The sequence below is a fragment of the Sminthopsis crassicaudata genome, chromosome 1, assembly GCF_048593235.1.
Source record: "Sminthopsis crassicaudata isolate SCR6 chromosome 1, ASM4859323v1, whole genome shotgun sequence".
NCBI lineage: Eukaryota > Metazoa > Chordata > Mammalia > Dasyuromorphia > Dasyuridae > Sminthopsis > Sminthopsis crassicaudata.
Window position 1 is genome coordinate 389,757,550 of NC_133617.1, and position 16,269 is coordinate 389,773,818.

Below are 16,269 nucleotides of genomic sequence, written 5' to 3' on the forward strand. Positions count from 1 at the left end.
GATATTGATACATGTTGATATGTTTGGTTTTGTTGAATTGCTTTTTTTTTTTCCTCTTTCACTTAAAAATGTTTATTATAGGAGATGGCTTGCTGGAAATTGGAATCTAGAACTAATTATAATTCCCATGGAAAAACATTGAACTGCCTTCTCCATAAATGCAAAAAAAAATGTTTTTCTCAATGAAGTCACTTGATTGGGGAATTTTGTTCTTATTGTTCAATGCAGTTCTTTGGTTCCACATAGTTTCTATGTTGATGTTAATTAGTTGCGATTTTTATTCAACTTCTAGGATGAAGATGATGGGGAAAAATTCTAAATTGTCAGTTTCTCAGTCTTTCAGATTAATAAGGGTGAAAGTAAAACGGCTTTTGCTGTTATTTGACATCTTTGGCAGGGATTAAATGTGCTCTGAAGAGTTCTTGGGATTCTTAATAACCCTACTATACAGGTTATTATTTATCCTAATTATCCTAATGTGTTAAATGATGATACTGAATCACAAGTTAATGATTTAGTGGGCTGGGAGGGGGTATCACTAAATTTTGTGCAGGGATAGGACTAACACCTAGGTTTTCTGATTTTTAGGAAGTTATACATACCAATGTCTGTAATGATTTAAGAAAAGCCAAACTTTTTGTAAAAAAAAATTTCTCCATTTTCTGAAATAAGTTCATTAATGACAACTTTTAAATTTTCCTTAGCTTGGTGTTCTGGTGTTATGGCGGTTAGACCAAAGAGGCAGAGTACAAGGAACACCTTTACTGAAACATGAATATGGAAAACATTTGACTCATTGCATCTTTCGGCTTCCCCCACCTGGCGAGTGAGTACATTAAAAGTTTCAAATAATTATTCTTTTTTTAAAATTTTAATTAATTAATTAATTTAATTAATTTTTACAAAAATTTTATGCATAGGTAATTTTTCAGCATTGACAATTGCAAAACCTTTTGTTCCAACTTTTCCCCTCCTTCCCCCCCCGCCAGGATGGCAGGTTGACCAAAACATGTTAAATATGTTAAAGAATAATTAAATACAATATATGTATACATGTCCAAACAGTTATTTTGCTGTACAAAAAGAATTGAACTTTGAAACAGTGTACAATTAGCCTGTGAAGGAAATCAAAAATGTAGTCAGACAAAAATAAAGAGATTGGGAATTCTATGTAGTGGTTCATAGTGAACTCCCCGAGTTCTTTCGCTGGGTCTAACTGATTCAGTTCATTACTGCTCTATTGGAACTGATTTGATTCATCTCATTGACGAAGAGGACCACATCCATCATAATTGATCATCATATAGTATTGTTGTTGAAGTATATAATGATCTCCTGGTCCTGCTCATTTCACTCAGCATCAGTTCATGTAAGTCTTTCCAGGCCTTTCTGAAATCATCCTGTTGGTCTTTTCTTACAGAACAGTAATATTCCATAATATTCATATACCACAATTTATTCAGCCATTCTCCAATTGATGGGCATCCACTCAGTTCCAGTTTCTGGCCACTACAAAGAGGGCTGCCACAAACATTCTTGCACATACAGATCCCTTTCCCTTCTTTAAAATCTTTTGGGGATATAAGCCCAGTAGAAACACTGCTGGATCAAAGGGTATGCACAGTTTGATAAATCTTTGCCCATAGTTCCAAATTGCTCTCCAGAATTCCATCAACAATGTATCAGTGCCCCAATTTTCCCACATCCCCGCCAACATTCTGCATCAAATAATTATTCTTAACAGATTATTTCTGTCTTTGGCTCAGAGTGAAAAGGGCCAGTACCCTTGTAGTTATAAGAAATGAATCATAGGAAAATATAAATATGACTGCTAAAAAATCTTGAAACTATATGTGTCTTTAATTGTTTGCAGGGACTTGGTTCAGTTGGCAAAAGCAGCTGTCAGTGGTGATGAAAAAGCATTGGACATGTTTAATTGGAGAAAAAGTGGCTTTGGAGGTTTCCTAAAAATGGGATCTCAGGAAGGATTATCCTTCTTTGTCAGCCTGGTGGATGGTGAAAATCAAAACTTAGGTACAAACTTATAGCATTCTATAATACATTTCTTGGAATTTTCTTAGGGGATTTTTTTTAAGCCTAAAGAAATCATGATACAGCTTTTAATGAAATACTGTTCATCTCTCAGCCAAAGAGAGGAAATTAAATTGATAGACAAAACCAAGGTGACCTGTTAATTGTGTTTTTTATGCTTAATTCAAATAATATTTTCACATAAATCTGAATTGTTAATTATTATCATGTAAACAGTATCTTCCTTTTCAGTCATAAATTTCTTCAGTGACATCCTTTACTCTTTTTTTTTTTTAATAGTTTCTTATTTTATATATTGTATATCAGTGTGTGCCTCTGCTTCTTGCTGTGAAGGTAATTTTTAATTTTTTGAAGACCATAGTTTTACATGATTTCTCAGCATATGACAGTACTGACAAAAGTACTACATACTAAATGACATGCTAAGTGACAAATAAGTGGTATAGAATTCTGGGGAGAGAATGAGCACTGAAAGCTGGACAGTTACAGGAACTTTATGGAGGAGTCATGGGACTTCTCTATAACAATATTAGGCCCATAATAATAATCATAGTAATAATGATAATAATTTCATTTGAGCTTATGAGATAGTTATACATTTTACAAATAAAGAAACAGGCTTAGAGAGATTGTGTTTGGTTAATCAATTAAATGACTATCGTATCACTTAGCTAGTAAGAATCAGGAAAAACTCAAGTTCAATATTTTGTCCATTGTACTTGGGGAAGTTTGGGGCTTAGATAAGTTTAAAAGTGATTAGACATAAAATGTAGGCTATTTTGAAAAGCCTCAAAAAACGTTTTGACATTTGTTGTTATATAATCATTTGGTCATGTTCAGTTCTTCATGACCCCATAGACTATAGCATACCATGCCCTTCTCTCCTCCACTTGCTCCTGAAGTCTATCCAAGCTCATATTTGTTGCTTCCATGACATCCATCTCATCCTCTTCTTTCCCCTTTTTTCCCCAATGAGTTCTGTCTTCTCATATGGCCAAAACACTTAAGCTTCAGCTTTAGTGAATAGTCTGAAATTTTGCAAAATTCATTGTTTTATTAACAATTATTGGAAGAACAATCTAGGTTTTGATTTATGGTTTCTGTTCAGGACCTGTAATTTTTCTTAATATAGAAAAACTCTCTGTGATGAAATTCCTTCTACCTTTTCTGGTTAGCTTTTGTTCGGAAATTTCTACACTTAGGAGAGTCTTCTGGGACATTGAGAGGTTCATAACTTAACTGGATTTACAGTGTCAGAGGCAGGGTTTGATTTCCTACTCAGAGACCTGCCCTTTATCCATTCTATCTCTGTATTCTAGTATCCTGCATTTTATTGGTCTCAATTGTGGAGTAGGCTCCTTTCCTGTTGGCCTCATTAGAATACAGACCAGTCCTAGCACTAATCCAATGGGAAAATATTCAGTTTTTTTAAAATGTGATGTAAAAAGATTTTCAAGAACACATCTTTTATAGAAAGAGAAATGAGATGATATAGTAGGGGAAAACTGTGTTTGGAGTCAGACTCTGAATTTGAGTTATAATTCCATCACTTACTTGCTATATGATATTGTTTATATGATGACATTTTAAAGATTTCTCTGGTTCCATCAAGTCATTTAACTTTTCTAAGATTCCATTACCTCTGTGAACTGGAAATATTCATGCTTGCCTTTTGTACCTCCCAGTGTTGCTGTGAGGAAAGCACTCAATAAATTGTAAAGGGCTATCTGAAATATGAACTTTAAAATGAAATGTGGTTTTTGTACCTGTAAGTAAATTTGTGGGTAAAGGGTGGTGAAGATGGAAGGTAATAGATAATTTTAATGAAATTATATGTATGATTAGTTGCCTGCCTAACTACTTGGCATGAATTCTATTTATTCCCTTTTTAGAGTCCAATTTCATGAAAGAAAAACAGTTAAATTTCAATCAACAGTAACCTGTGGGGGAGAAGTCAGGGTAGAAAATTGCAATCAATATACACACACACACATATATGTAGACAAATAGGTAAGATAGCATTTATTTTTGTTATTTCGAGTATGTCCTGTTATGTCTTTTATTGCTAACAACTTTTCATCTTTTCCTTTTCCTTGTCTTGAAAAGGAACCATCTCTGTTGTCTTTATATTTGTCTGACATTGTTGTTCATTCTAACGTAATTCTATTGATTTTAATTATTTCTGTCACATATGAATTATTACTGAAATACATATTTGTACCCTTTTAGTCATGACCATATCTTTAGGCTGTAATTTAATTATAGATAATGAATTTTGCTTACATATTACAAGCTTTAAGCATGCAAGCATTCTGATTTATATTATTTTGTTAGATATTTAACACAGTACTACATGTGTACAATTGATAAAATATTAGTTATCACTTTTTTTCTTTGACTCACATATTGCTATTGTCTTAAAATAATTCTTGTCCTTTTTGTGTCACACGGAAGCAATAAAATATGTAATTTTTTTGTTTTGTTTTGTATTGTTTTTTACCAGTTTTGGCACATACAAAAAAACAAATTAAGGTTTACTTACTTTTTTAAACTGACTTGCTATTACATTATTTAATTATAGATTAAAGTAAGAAAGAGGCAGCATGGCATAGGGGATGGAGGGTTGACTTTGGAGTTAGGTAAATGGGTTCAAATTCTTCCAACATACATAAATTGTATGCCCAGAGGGAAATGCTTTAATTTCCCATGGGTCCTAGGCAACTTATTAAGTTTATAAATGACTGGTTATTTCAGATAAGTAGAGGAAACTTATAATGAGGACTTTCCTTACACTGAAGGATTTATAGATCTAGGGAAAAAAGTATTATGATTTAGTGGAATGGTAGTATCTCTGGGATCTATAATCCTTTTTTATCCTATAATGAATGATGATGTTTTGTCTTTAGGAACAGTGCACTATGTGGATGAAAAAGGAAAGACTTCCCGAGTGGTGTCTGTAGACAGTCCAGTCCAAATGATGTTTTATATCGAGAAGAGAGAAGTATTGGTGGTGGTGACAGAGAATCTTCTCTTGTCCCTTTATACAATCACTCCTGAAGGGGAAGCTGAAGAGGTCTTAAAGGTAAGACAAGGAGGGTGAAGAACATGGGAAGAGGCTATGAAGACTTAGCCTTTTTAGTTTGTCAGACTTTCACTACTTTGAAAAATCAATTTTCTCCTTTTTTGTTTAGTATAAATATTACAGATATCATCTTAGTCAGGCATATTATCTTATTATTTTAATATAATTGTTACTTGGAGCATAAGTTACTTATTTGGGGTCAATATACTTGAAGGGCCAACTCTGGCCATCTGTTTTTGTTCAGCCAGAAAACTAAAAATAGTTTTAAAATCTTTGGAGGCAGGGAGAAGCAAGTGAGTGGTTAACTAGGGTCACACAGTTAGCAAATATCTGAAATTAGATTTGAACTCAGGTCCTTTTAATGCCAGGAGTGCTGCTTTACCACACTGTCATATCTTAGTTGTTTTTTTTTTTTAAATGAAGTTTTATTGCATTTAAAAACTATATCTTACTGTTTGTGAAAAAAATTGACAGATTTGGCCCTCAACCTCTAATTTGCTGACCCCTGCTTTAAAGTATTATTTGTAACATGGGAAATCAGAGACAAAAAGGGGATGAAATTTTTTCTAGTTTCTCATGGCAAATGAAAGAAAAAATGGAAAGGAGGACTTTATGCTGAACCCTATAAAAACTCTATAAATTATTTTAATTCTCACTGATTTACTTAATTCTTATGTAAAATCTAGATTGTACCTTAGGCAGTTTGCTAGGTTTGAGGGGATATAGATATATATTTGAAAGCATCTAGAATGTGTCAAGCATTACTTTATTTAGGAGATGTGTTTATCATTTGGGAATCCCTGAAATATATAATTGTTTTTAGAGTGTTAGGTGATAATATTACTCATAAAGTTTGCCATTCTCCCCATCTCATCTGCAGTTAGCCCATACATTTCACCTTTTTGTGATGTGTAGATTTTGCTATTATCGAAAGTGGTATTATATGTGCCTTATTTATTTATTTGTACTATAAATTCTTGAAGAATACTTGTATAACTACCTTCTAAAAGAAGGATTCTTAATGTGGGGACTGTGAACTTGGTTTTAAAAAATATTTCCATGAATATGTTTCAATATAACTGATTTCCTTTAAAGTCCTATGAATTTTATTTATTATTAAAAACATTATTCTAAGACGGGATCCATAGTTTTACCATGGGCTAAAGGGGTCCATAATGCAAAAAATTTTTTAAGAAAGCCTAATCTAGAGCATGGTCTATAAATCTGAATGTTTTGTAATATGTAGGGTTTCCTGTTTGTACCTTAAGTTCAAGTAAGAATGTCAATTTTGATTTGTTAAATTTGTTGGGAGTTAGACTTTTTTTGCTTGAAAGGTATTTGGTTAATCCCACTGTGCACTCACTATCAACTACTGTGTAATCAGTTTTTTGTTACATATATTTTGTTATATTTTTATATATGTTATTCTTATGCATACATACATATATGTAAAATATATATGTTGATTTTTGAAAAAAATCTTTTTAGTCTTTAGGCAAATTGGCCATTCTTATTTATGAGTAATGTGTTTCTTGCTTATTGTTGATTCTGTACACAGGTCAAATTGAGTGGAAAAACAGGTCACTCTGCAGACATCATTTTGATTGAAGGTAGTCTTCTCGTTACAGCAATTGGGGAAACAGTCCTCAGGTAAGACCTTTATATTTTGGTGAATATTCTTTCAAAGAACATTCTTTTTTTTATAAATTATATATTAAATTAATTTTCTCTTAATTTTAAGATTTTCCCTTTGAGTTTATTAATAATTTTTATTATTTAATATTATAATTTATAAAATTTAATTATTTAATATTATAATTTATTATTTTTATTAATATAAAGCCAACGCAAACTAAATTGAAAGTGAATTCCTTGAGATAGCAGAAGAAAGCATTTATTAGCTCTTCACTATATGCCTCATTCTATACTAAGAATACACATAAATACACAAAAGTAAGAAGGGTCTGACTTTAAAGGAGTCTGAATTTTAATAAGGGAAAACAAAAAGGGAATGGCAATGAGGATGCATAGAAGAAGCTCTGGTGGGGAGTATGGACATCAGTCTGGAATATGGACATCAGTCTGGAGTATGTATTTAGTTGGCAGTGAAGACAGCAGTATGGCTGGGGCCTTTGAGGAAATGGTAATCATCACCAGGGACTTACCAGGGAAGGTGGTAAAGCCTGCTACCAGACAGCTGGCTGTGAGGTTGAGTAGGCTGAAGTTGAGAAGTCTGTCATTAACAACACTAGCTTAATTCCAGTGATTGTTTCTTTTTTGTAATTCTTAGATTGTGGGACTTGGAACGAGGAGAAAATTATGTGCTTAGTCCAGAGGAGAAGTTTGGTTTTGAGACAGGAGTAAACATAAACTGTGTCTCTTACTGCAAGGCTAAAGGTGAGAATTTTTGCTTTTCCTAGAGAGACAAATTGACTTATCCTTATGCATTGTAATCCTGGTGAAAGCTAATTATCTTTGAAAATCTCTAGCTTTCACCAGGATTACAATGCATAAGGATAATTATCTCATTTCTAAAATATATAGAGAATTATCTAAAATTAATAAGAATTCAAGCCATTCTCCAATTGATAAATGGTCAAAGGATATGAACAGATAATTTTCAGATAATGAAATAAAAGCCATTTTTAATGATATGAGAAGGTGCTCTAAATAACTATTGATCAGAGAAATGCAAATTAAGACAACTCTGAGGTACCAGTACACACCTTTCAGGTGAGCTAAGATGACAGGAAAAGATGACAAATGCTGGAGGGGATGTGAGAAAACTGGGACACTGATACATTATTGGTGGAACTGTGAACGAATGCAACCATTCTGGAGAGCAGTTTAGAACTATGCTCAAAAGGTTATCAAACTGTGCATACCCTTTGACCCAGCAGTGTTTCTACTGGGCTTATATCCCAAAGAGATCTTAGAGGGAACGAAATTCAGATGTGCAAAAATGTTTGTGGCAGCCCTTTCTGTAGTGGCTGGAAACTGGAAACTAAGTAGATGCCCATCAGTTGGAGAATGGCTGAATAAATTGTGGTATATGAATGTTATGGAATATTGTTCTGGAGAAATGACTAGCAGGATGATTTCAGAGAGACCTGGACTTACATGAACTGATGCTGAGTGAAATGTGCAGAACCATGAGATCATTGTACATGGCAACATCAAGACTATATGATTATCAATTCTGATGGACATGCCTCTCTTCAACAATGAGATGATTCAAACCAATTCCAATTATTCAGTGATGAAGAGAACCAGAGGGAGGACTGAGGAAACTGAGTGTGATTCACAGTATAGCATTTTCACTCTTTTTGTTGTTGTTTGTTTGCATTTTATTTTGCTTCTTTTTTTTCTTGTATGTTATGACAATTGTATAATTGTCATATATTGTATTTAACATGTATTTCTACTATGTTTCATATATATTGGACTACTTGCCATTTAGAGGAGCAAGTGGGAGGAAGGGATGGAACACAGGGTTTTTCAAGAGCTAATGTTGAAGATTGTTCATGCATATGTTTTGAAAAAAAGTTTTATTTATAGTTTAAAACTATAAGTTCACACAGACTCAAAAAAGTACAATAAAAGCCTTGAGATCCAGCATGTCAGAGAATGGCATTTGTCAAGTTTGGTTAACAAAAATTTAATTTTTACTCTGATATATGATTCCAATGTCATTGCTTCTCTCTTTAGAAACAAAGAGAGGTGATTCACACATTACTAAGTCATAGATTTATAAGTGGACATTAGAGATAATTTAAATCAACCCCTTATTTAAAAAAAAAAACAAACAAAAAAAACAAAAACAAAACTGAGACCCAGGGAGATTAAATGACTTGCCCAAAGTCTTACAGATAATTGATAGAGCTACCTTTGTTTGTTTGTGAGATAACTTTTCTATGAACTGTATCACACCCCATACCTTTTCTCATTAATCTTAGAAGGGATATTATCAAAGATTCATACAAAGGGATATCAGAAATATTGATTTCATTAAGCTTTCTGGCTATAAAGTATCACCTATAACCAGGTGGGTTGTTTTTTTTTTTTTATAATTTTGACAATATTACATTATATGGACACTTCTGCCCTCAAATGATTTCTTTTAAATTTATGATTACCATAATCTTCACTATCAGCTCTTGAGTCAATAAAATGGCACTTCTTGAACTTACCATTAATAAATTGTAATTATATTTATGATACTATTCTAAAGGCTAATAATTTGTCTCTTTTTAAATACTTTGTTGTTATTCTTAAAGAGTGGTTTATGAAGGCAGTTAAATTAACTTCTTTTGAGAATAGGATTGTCAGTACAAGAAACATCTACTAATTTTCTGAGTAGTTTTTATAGATTTTTAGTTGGATCATAATCTTTATTACTTTTGGCATAGCATAGAAATATTTGATATTTATATGTAACATTCAATATAAATTTTTAAAGCTTAAACTTCACGAACACTTTTGAGATGCAATGTATTATATGCAATAATACAGACATGCTCAAATTTTTATTTTTATCCTAATTACCTTTAAGTAGAGTATATCCTCAGAAGCTCAAGGACTACAAAAAACTTAATAGAAATAATTGTTTTATAACTTCAAAGAATAAAATTTGGGGTTGGCACATAGATGCAATGCCATTTTAAAACTCAGCCACTTTTAAAAAACTCAGCCACTTAAGAGGTTCACATGGAGAAGCTTTCAAAGTATTATATAAAACTAATTTACTTATTCAGTGCCATATTAATCAAATTACCAAAAATTTATTTTATAGAGCTAGATATTAAAAAATTCATCTGGAAGAATAGCATGTCAAGAATATCAAGGGAATCGAAAGAACAAAAATGTGAAGGAAAATGGTCTAGGCATACCAGATCTCATATAGGTTTATAAAGTAGTAATCACCAAAACAATTTGATACTGGCTAAGAAATAGAGTGGATGAGTGGTATAGATTAAATACACAGTATATTGTAGTAAATAACCATAGTAATTTAGTTTAAATAAACCCAAAGAGCCAACTTTTGGGACAAAAGCTCACTATTTGGCAGAAATTTCTGGGAAAATTGGAAAACAGTATGGCAAAAACTAGATATATACCAATATCTCACATTTTGTATCAAGGTATGGTCAAAGTGGATATTTGATTTAGACATAAAAGGTGATACACAAGCAAATCAAGAGAGCATGGAATAGATTGCCTCTTAGATCTGTTGTTAAGAGAAGAATTTAGGACCAAACAAGGAACAGAGACCATTAAAAATGTAAAATGAAAAATTATGTTATTAAATTAAAAAGGGTTTTGTAAAAATAAAACCAATGCAAGCAAAATTAGAAGGAAAGAAGAAAACTGAAAAAAAAAATATAGCAAGTACTGATAAAGGCTTCATTTCTAAAATGTATAAAGAGCTGAGTTAAACTTCTAAGAATACAAGTCATTCCCCAGTTGATAAATGCTCAAAAGATATGAACAGGTGGTTTTCAGACAAAGAAATCAAAACTATGTATGGTCATATAAAAAAATGCTCTAAATCAATATTAATTAGAGAGATGTAAATTAAAACAGCTTCAGTGTACCACCTCACACCTATCAGGTGGGTTAATGTGACCAAAAAGGAAAATAATAAATATTGTAGGGAATGTAGGAAAACTGGGAGATGCTGATCTAACCATTCTAGAGAGCAATTTAAAACTCTGCCCAAAGAAGCTAAGAAACTATATATCCTTTGATCCAGCAATATCACTACTAGGTTTGTATCCCAAAGAGATTTTTAAGAAAGGGGAAGCAAGGACATAGTTGTATAAAAATATACAACTATATACATTTTTATAGCTGCTCTTTAGGTGATAGCAAATAATAGGAAATTAAACATTCCCATTATTTGTAAAAAACCTGAAGTTGTGGTGTATGATTGTAATGGAATATTACTATGCTATAAGAAATGATGAAAAGGATGATTTCAAAAAAACATGAAAAGATTTACATGAATTGATATATAATGAAGTGAGCAGAACCAGTACAGAATAACATCAATATTATATGACTAACTCCTGTGAATGACTTACCTTATTCACAGTAATACAATGATCCAAGATAATCCCAAAGGACTCATGATGAAAAATGCTATCCCCTTCCAGAGAAAGAACTGATAGAAACTGAATATAGATTGAAGTATCTTCTTCTTTCTTCCCTCTTCCTCCCTCCTTCATTTTTCCTTCCTCCCTCCCTCCCTCCCTCCCTCCTTCAACTAAGGAATGACTTGTATTCTTAGAAGTTTGACTCAGCTCTATATATATTTTAGAAATGAGGCTTTTATCAGTATTTGCTATAATTTTTTTTTTCTGTTTTCTTCTTTCCTTATAATTTTGATTGCATTGGTTTTATTTTTACAAAATCCTTTTAAATTTAATGACATATTTTTTCATTTTACATTTTTAATGGTCTCTGCCCCTTGTTTGGTCCTAAATTCTTCCCTTAACAATAGATCTAAGAGGTAATCTATTCCATGCTCCCCTGATTTGCTTGTGGTATCAATTTGGAGCTCAAAACTTTTTAAAAAAATGTTAAAATTATTTTTACATGTCATTGGAAAAAATAAAATATTATATATATACATATATATGCATACACACACACACACACACACACACACACACACACACACACATATATATATATATAAAGACTTTAGTACTTTAGCAATATTAGACCACTGTACTAAGAGTCAAATCACTTTGAGGTTTAGGGTTCAGGTTTTATGACTAATAAGTCATGTCCATTTTCTGAACCTCTTAAATAACACCAAGAAATTAGATGACCTCTTAAGTTCCTTCCAGTTCTGAAATGTTATGATTCTAATTCTAATTATTAGCTTTCTTGTCAATAGCTCTTCCAGTCCCTCTACATTTTTCACTAAGAAAATATTTGATCCTTTGGCAGGTGATGAGAATTTTTTTTTATTTTTTTATTTTCAAAATATATACCTAGTTTTCAATATTCACCCTTGCAAAACCTTGTGTTCTAAAATTTTTTCCTTCCCTTATCCCTACCCCATCCCTTAGATGGCAAGTAATCCAATATGTGCTAAACATGTGCAGTTCTTATATAGATATTTCTACATTTATCATACTGTACAAGAAAAATTAGATCAAAAAAGGAAAAAAATGAGAAAGAAAACAAAAAGCAAACAACAAAAAAAGGTGAAAACACTAGATTGTGATCCATACTCAGTTGCCATAGTCTTCTCTCTCTGGGTGCCGATGGCTCTCTCCATCACAAGATCATTGGAACTGGTCTGAATCACCTCACTATTAAAAAGAGCCATGTCTGTCAGAATTGATCATCATATAATCTTGTTGCCATGTACAATGATCTACTGGTTCTGCTCATTTCACTTAGTATTAGTTCGTAAAAGTCTCTCCAGGCCTCTCTGAAATCATCCTGATGAGGTTATTTTGGGGTTCCCTTTAGTAGGGAAACAAATGATAAGGTTTAGAATTAGGGAACTAAAATGAGATTAGGGTTTCTGGTGGTCAGGGAGTTAAATGATAAGGTCTAGTGGCAGATTTGGGGTTCAGGGAACCAAATGGAGATGTGTGGCTCCCTTGCACCCCTTTGGGATTCGACACAAGGGTAGGGAATTTTGGAGACTCCCTTCTGGCGGCGCAGAGGTTCTTTGTAAAGGAATTTACAGACCTGAAAATCTAGATTGATAAAAGAGTTTTAATTATAGGGATTGGGAAGTAGGGTTAGAAATCCTGACAGAGAGGCATAAAGTCTCCTTAGGAAAATAGGTTAGGGTAAAGAGAGGGTAGCACTGGAAAAGAATATTCCAGTGGACAGAAGTTTCCATGATACAGCATAGGAGCTTTAGCTACAAGCTGAAGGGGGCTTGTGGGTGGAGTCCCAAGTAGTCTCGTTGCTGGGTTTCAGTTTGAGCTGGAATTTGAATTGAATTCCATGGGTTTGAGGACTGAGCCAACCCCACCCAGATAACAAGGATGAAACTGTTTTTCCCTCAGGGCAGGGTCCCTCATTGTGACAGAGTTGAAGGAAATTTTCTCCTTCAAGGATTTTCAGAGTTTTGGGGTCCCCTCTTCAAGAATTGTTAAGAAAAATATTTTTTACTGAAACAATGAGTTATCTTAAGAGTTCTATAGCAAAAGAAATTTAGAATTGGAAGAAATATTTAAAATAATCTGGTCTGATGTCTTCATTTCATAGATAAGAGGACTGAAACCAAAGAGGGGAAATGACTTGTCTAGGATCTCAAACCTAGCTTGTGGCAAAGTAAGGACTGCTAATGTCAGTGATGTGTCAACTTTGAAACTACTTCATGGGATCAGTAGTAAAAATCCAAATATTCTTGACTTCCACTTCTGTTCACTTTGTTGTTTGCATTTTTCCCTTATGCTTATTTTTTTAACTAACTTTTTTTAACCTCAGGTCTTCTGGCAGCAGGTACCAATAAAGGGCAAGTTGCTATGTGGAAGAAAGTGCCAGTCAGCAACCAGAACTCTCAGGGCCTAGAAGGCAAGGACAAGTGGACTCTGCAAACCCCAACTGAGTTGGAAGGGAATATCACTCAGATAAAGGTCATTGAAATGTCTATTTTCAGTCTACATATTTAATATAAAGGATATGTTTTTTTGAGTTATCCCATTTAAAACATAACTCCTTGAAGATGAAGTAAATTTTAATTTCACAACTAATAATTCCTGTGCAAATCACTCTGTAAAATTTTTTAACTAACTAGAATGTAGCTTAAGTTCTTCCTTTCAATAATTCTTTGTGTATGTCTACTCTATGTTCCATGTCCTCCCAACTCCCCACCACCACCATCTTCCCCCTTCAAAAAATTATTAAAACACAGTTTTCAAATTTTATAGATACTAGCAGAATGAGGTAACTGATCAACCCTGGAGATTTTTTTTTGCCAGTTGAAATGAAAATGCAAAACTGAGATTGATCAAGTTATAGCCTGGTCCACGATGGTGATGCAATAGTCAAGTAAAAAAAAAAAAAAAAAAAAAAAAAACATTTTAAAGCACCTATTTGGTGCCAGATACTGTGTTATGCATTGGGGGTAGAAAGAGAGGCAAAAGACAATTCATGGCCTTAAGGAGCATTTAATTAGTTTAATGGGAAAGACAACATGCAAATAACTATGTATATATAAGATATATACAGGATAATTTGGAGATAATTTCAGACAGAAGATACTAGTATTAAGGGAAACAGAATAACTTCTTAGAAAAGATAGCATTTTAGCTAAGACTTGAGAAAGCAAAGGAAGGCATGAGGTGGAAACAAAGAGGGAGAGAATTCTAGGCACATGAATAAGTCATTGAAAATATACAATTGGAAGGTGGCTTTTCTTATATAATGAACAGCCAGGAGGTCGCTGTAGTGGGATCACAAAATAAATTGGGGTGAGTAGGTATTGGTTGTTGTCCTTTGTTCTCAAATAACATCATTGTGTAGAGAAAGACAACCTCTTCATATGGCACTGAGGAATGAAGGAAATAGTGGCAGAAGGTATCTAAGTGATATGAGATTAAGAGGAGAGGAGAAAAAGTAGCTTTTGGGAAATGATTGCAGGTTTTTTTTTTTTTTGTTTTGTTTTTTTCAATAAAATAAGAGGTAGAATTCTCAACTGGGGAAGTGGGGTAAAACAGAGTCTTGAGATGTTTAAGGAGATTGATAAACTGAGAATGCTATGAAGGAAAATATGAGTAAGTAGGCTCTTTTCCTTCGAGCTTGTACAACTCCGTAACAGAAGAAAGATGTTTTATGTCATATGGTTTTTGATAACCCTTTAAATCTTGAGAGCAATTTGCTTCTGAAGAAAATTTTAGAAACTTAGGTCCTTCAAGGAGTTTGTCTTTTAAAACTAGAAAGAACGTAAGCCAGAGGTTTAGAATTTAATTATATTACAAGTGATTCAAATTTTAGACATTCATTCCTATTTTTAACGTCTTGATTTAACTTCATCCTCTATTATATTGATGAAATATTATAATACTCATTAATGGATTACAAGATAAAGGTGAAAGAATATGAAAAGATTCTATCCTGTGGATGAATGGCAACAGGGAAAAAAATTTGATAAAATCCAAGAATCTATTAGACACTTAAACCTCTATAATTAAAGCTAAATTTCCCAGATTTCCTTTTGACCCCTTCCCATTGTTTAGAGCATATTGTTTTTTTTTTTGTTTTGTTTTGTTTTGTTTTGTTTTTTTAATTTTTATTTTATTTTATAATTATAACATTTTTTGACAGTACATATGCATGGGTAATTTTTTACAACATTATCCCTTGCACTTACTTCTATTCAGATTTTTTCCCTTCCTCCCCCAACCCCCTCCCCCAGATGGCAGGCAGTCTTATATATGTTAAATATATTACAGTATATTCTAGATACAATATATGTGTGTAGAACCGAATTTTTTGTTGCACAGGAAGAATTGGATTCAGAGGGTAAAAATAACAGTTTACATTCATTTCCCAGTGTTCCTTTTCTGGATGTAGCTGGTTCTGTCCATCATTAATCAATTGGAATTGGATTAGCTCTTCTCTATGTTGAAGAAATCCACTTCCATCAGCATACATCCTCGTACAGTATCATTGTTGAAGTGTATAATGATCTTCTGGTTCTGCTTGTTTCACTCAGCATCAGTTGATGTAAGTCTCTCCAAGCCTCTCTGTATTTCTCCTGTTGGTCATTTCTTATAGAACAATAATATTCCATAACATTCATATACCATAATTTACCCATCCATTCTCCAATTGATGGACATTCATTCATCTTCCAGCTTCTAGCCACTATGAAAAGGGCTGCCACAAACATTTTGGCACATACAGGTCCCTTTCCCTTCTTTAGTAGTTCCTTGGGGTATAAGCCCAGTAGTAGTATGGCTGGGTCAAAGGGTATGCACATTTTGATAACTTTTTGGGCATAATTCCAGATTGCTCTCCAGAATGATTGGATTCTTTCACAACTCCACCAACAATGCATCAGTGTCCCAGTTTTCCCACAGCCCCTCCAACATTCATCGTTATTTGTTCCTGTCATCTTAGCCAATCTGACAGATGTGTAATGATACCTCAGAGTT

General features: G+C 33.1%; 1 protein-coding gene across 3 annotated transcripts in view; it reads left to right on the plus strand.

Moving 5' to 3' along the window:
* IFT140 (intraflagellar transport 140) overlaps positions 1-16,269 on the plus strand; it is a 209,010-nt gene that overhangs the window by 41,458 nt on the left and 151,283 nt on the right. For 2 of the 3 annotated variants that reach the window (XM_074279619.1, XM_074279618.1), the window contains exons 4-9: positions 705-826; positions 1,874-2,034; positions 4,959-5,134; positions 6,693-6,784; positions 7,425-7,531; positions 13,598-13,746. In XM_074279619.1, the coding sequence (XP_074135720.1) occupies positions 705-826; positions 1,874-2,034; positions 4,959-5,134; positions 6,693-6,784; positions 7,425-7,531; positions 13,598-13,746 (807 nt within the window). Of the gene's footprint in view, positions 1-704; positions 827-1,873; positions 2,035-3,958; positions 4,063-4,958; positions 5,135-6,692; positions 6,785-7,424; positions 7,532-13,597; positions 13,747-16,269 lie in introns of those variants that run through there. The other variant, XM_074279621.1, reaches the window with a different exon arrangement.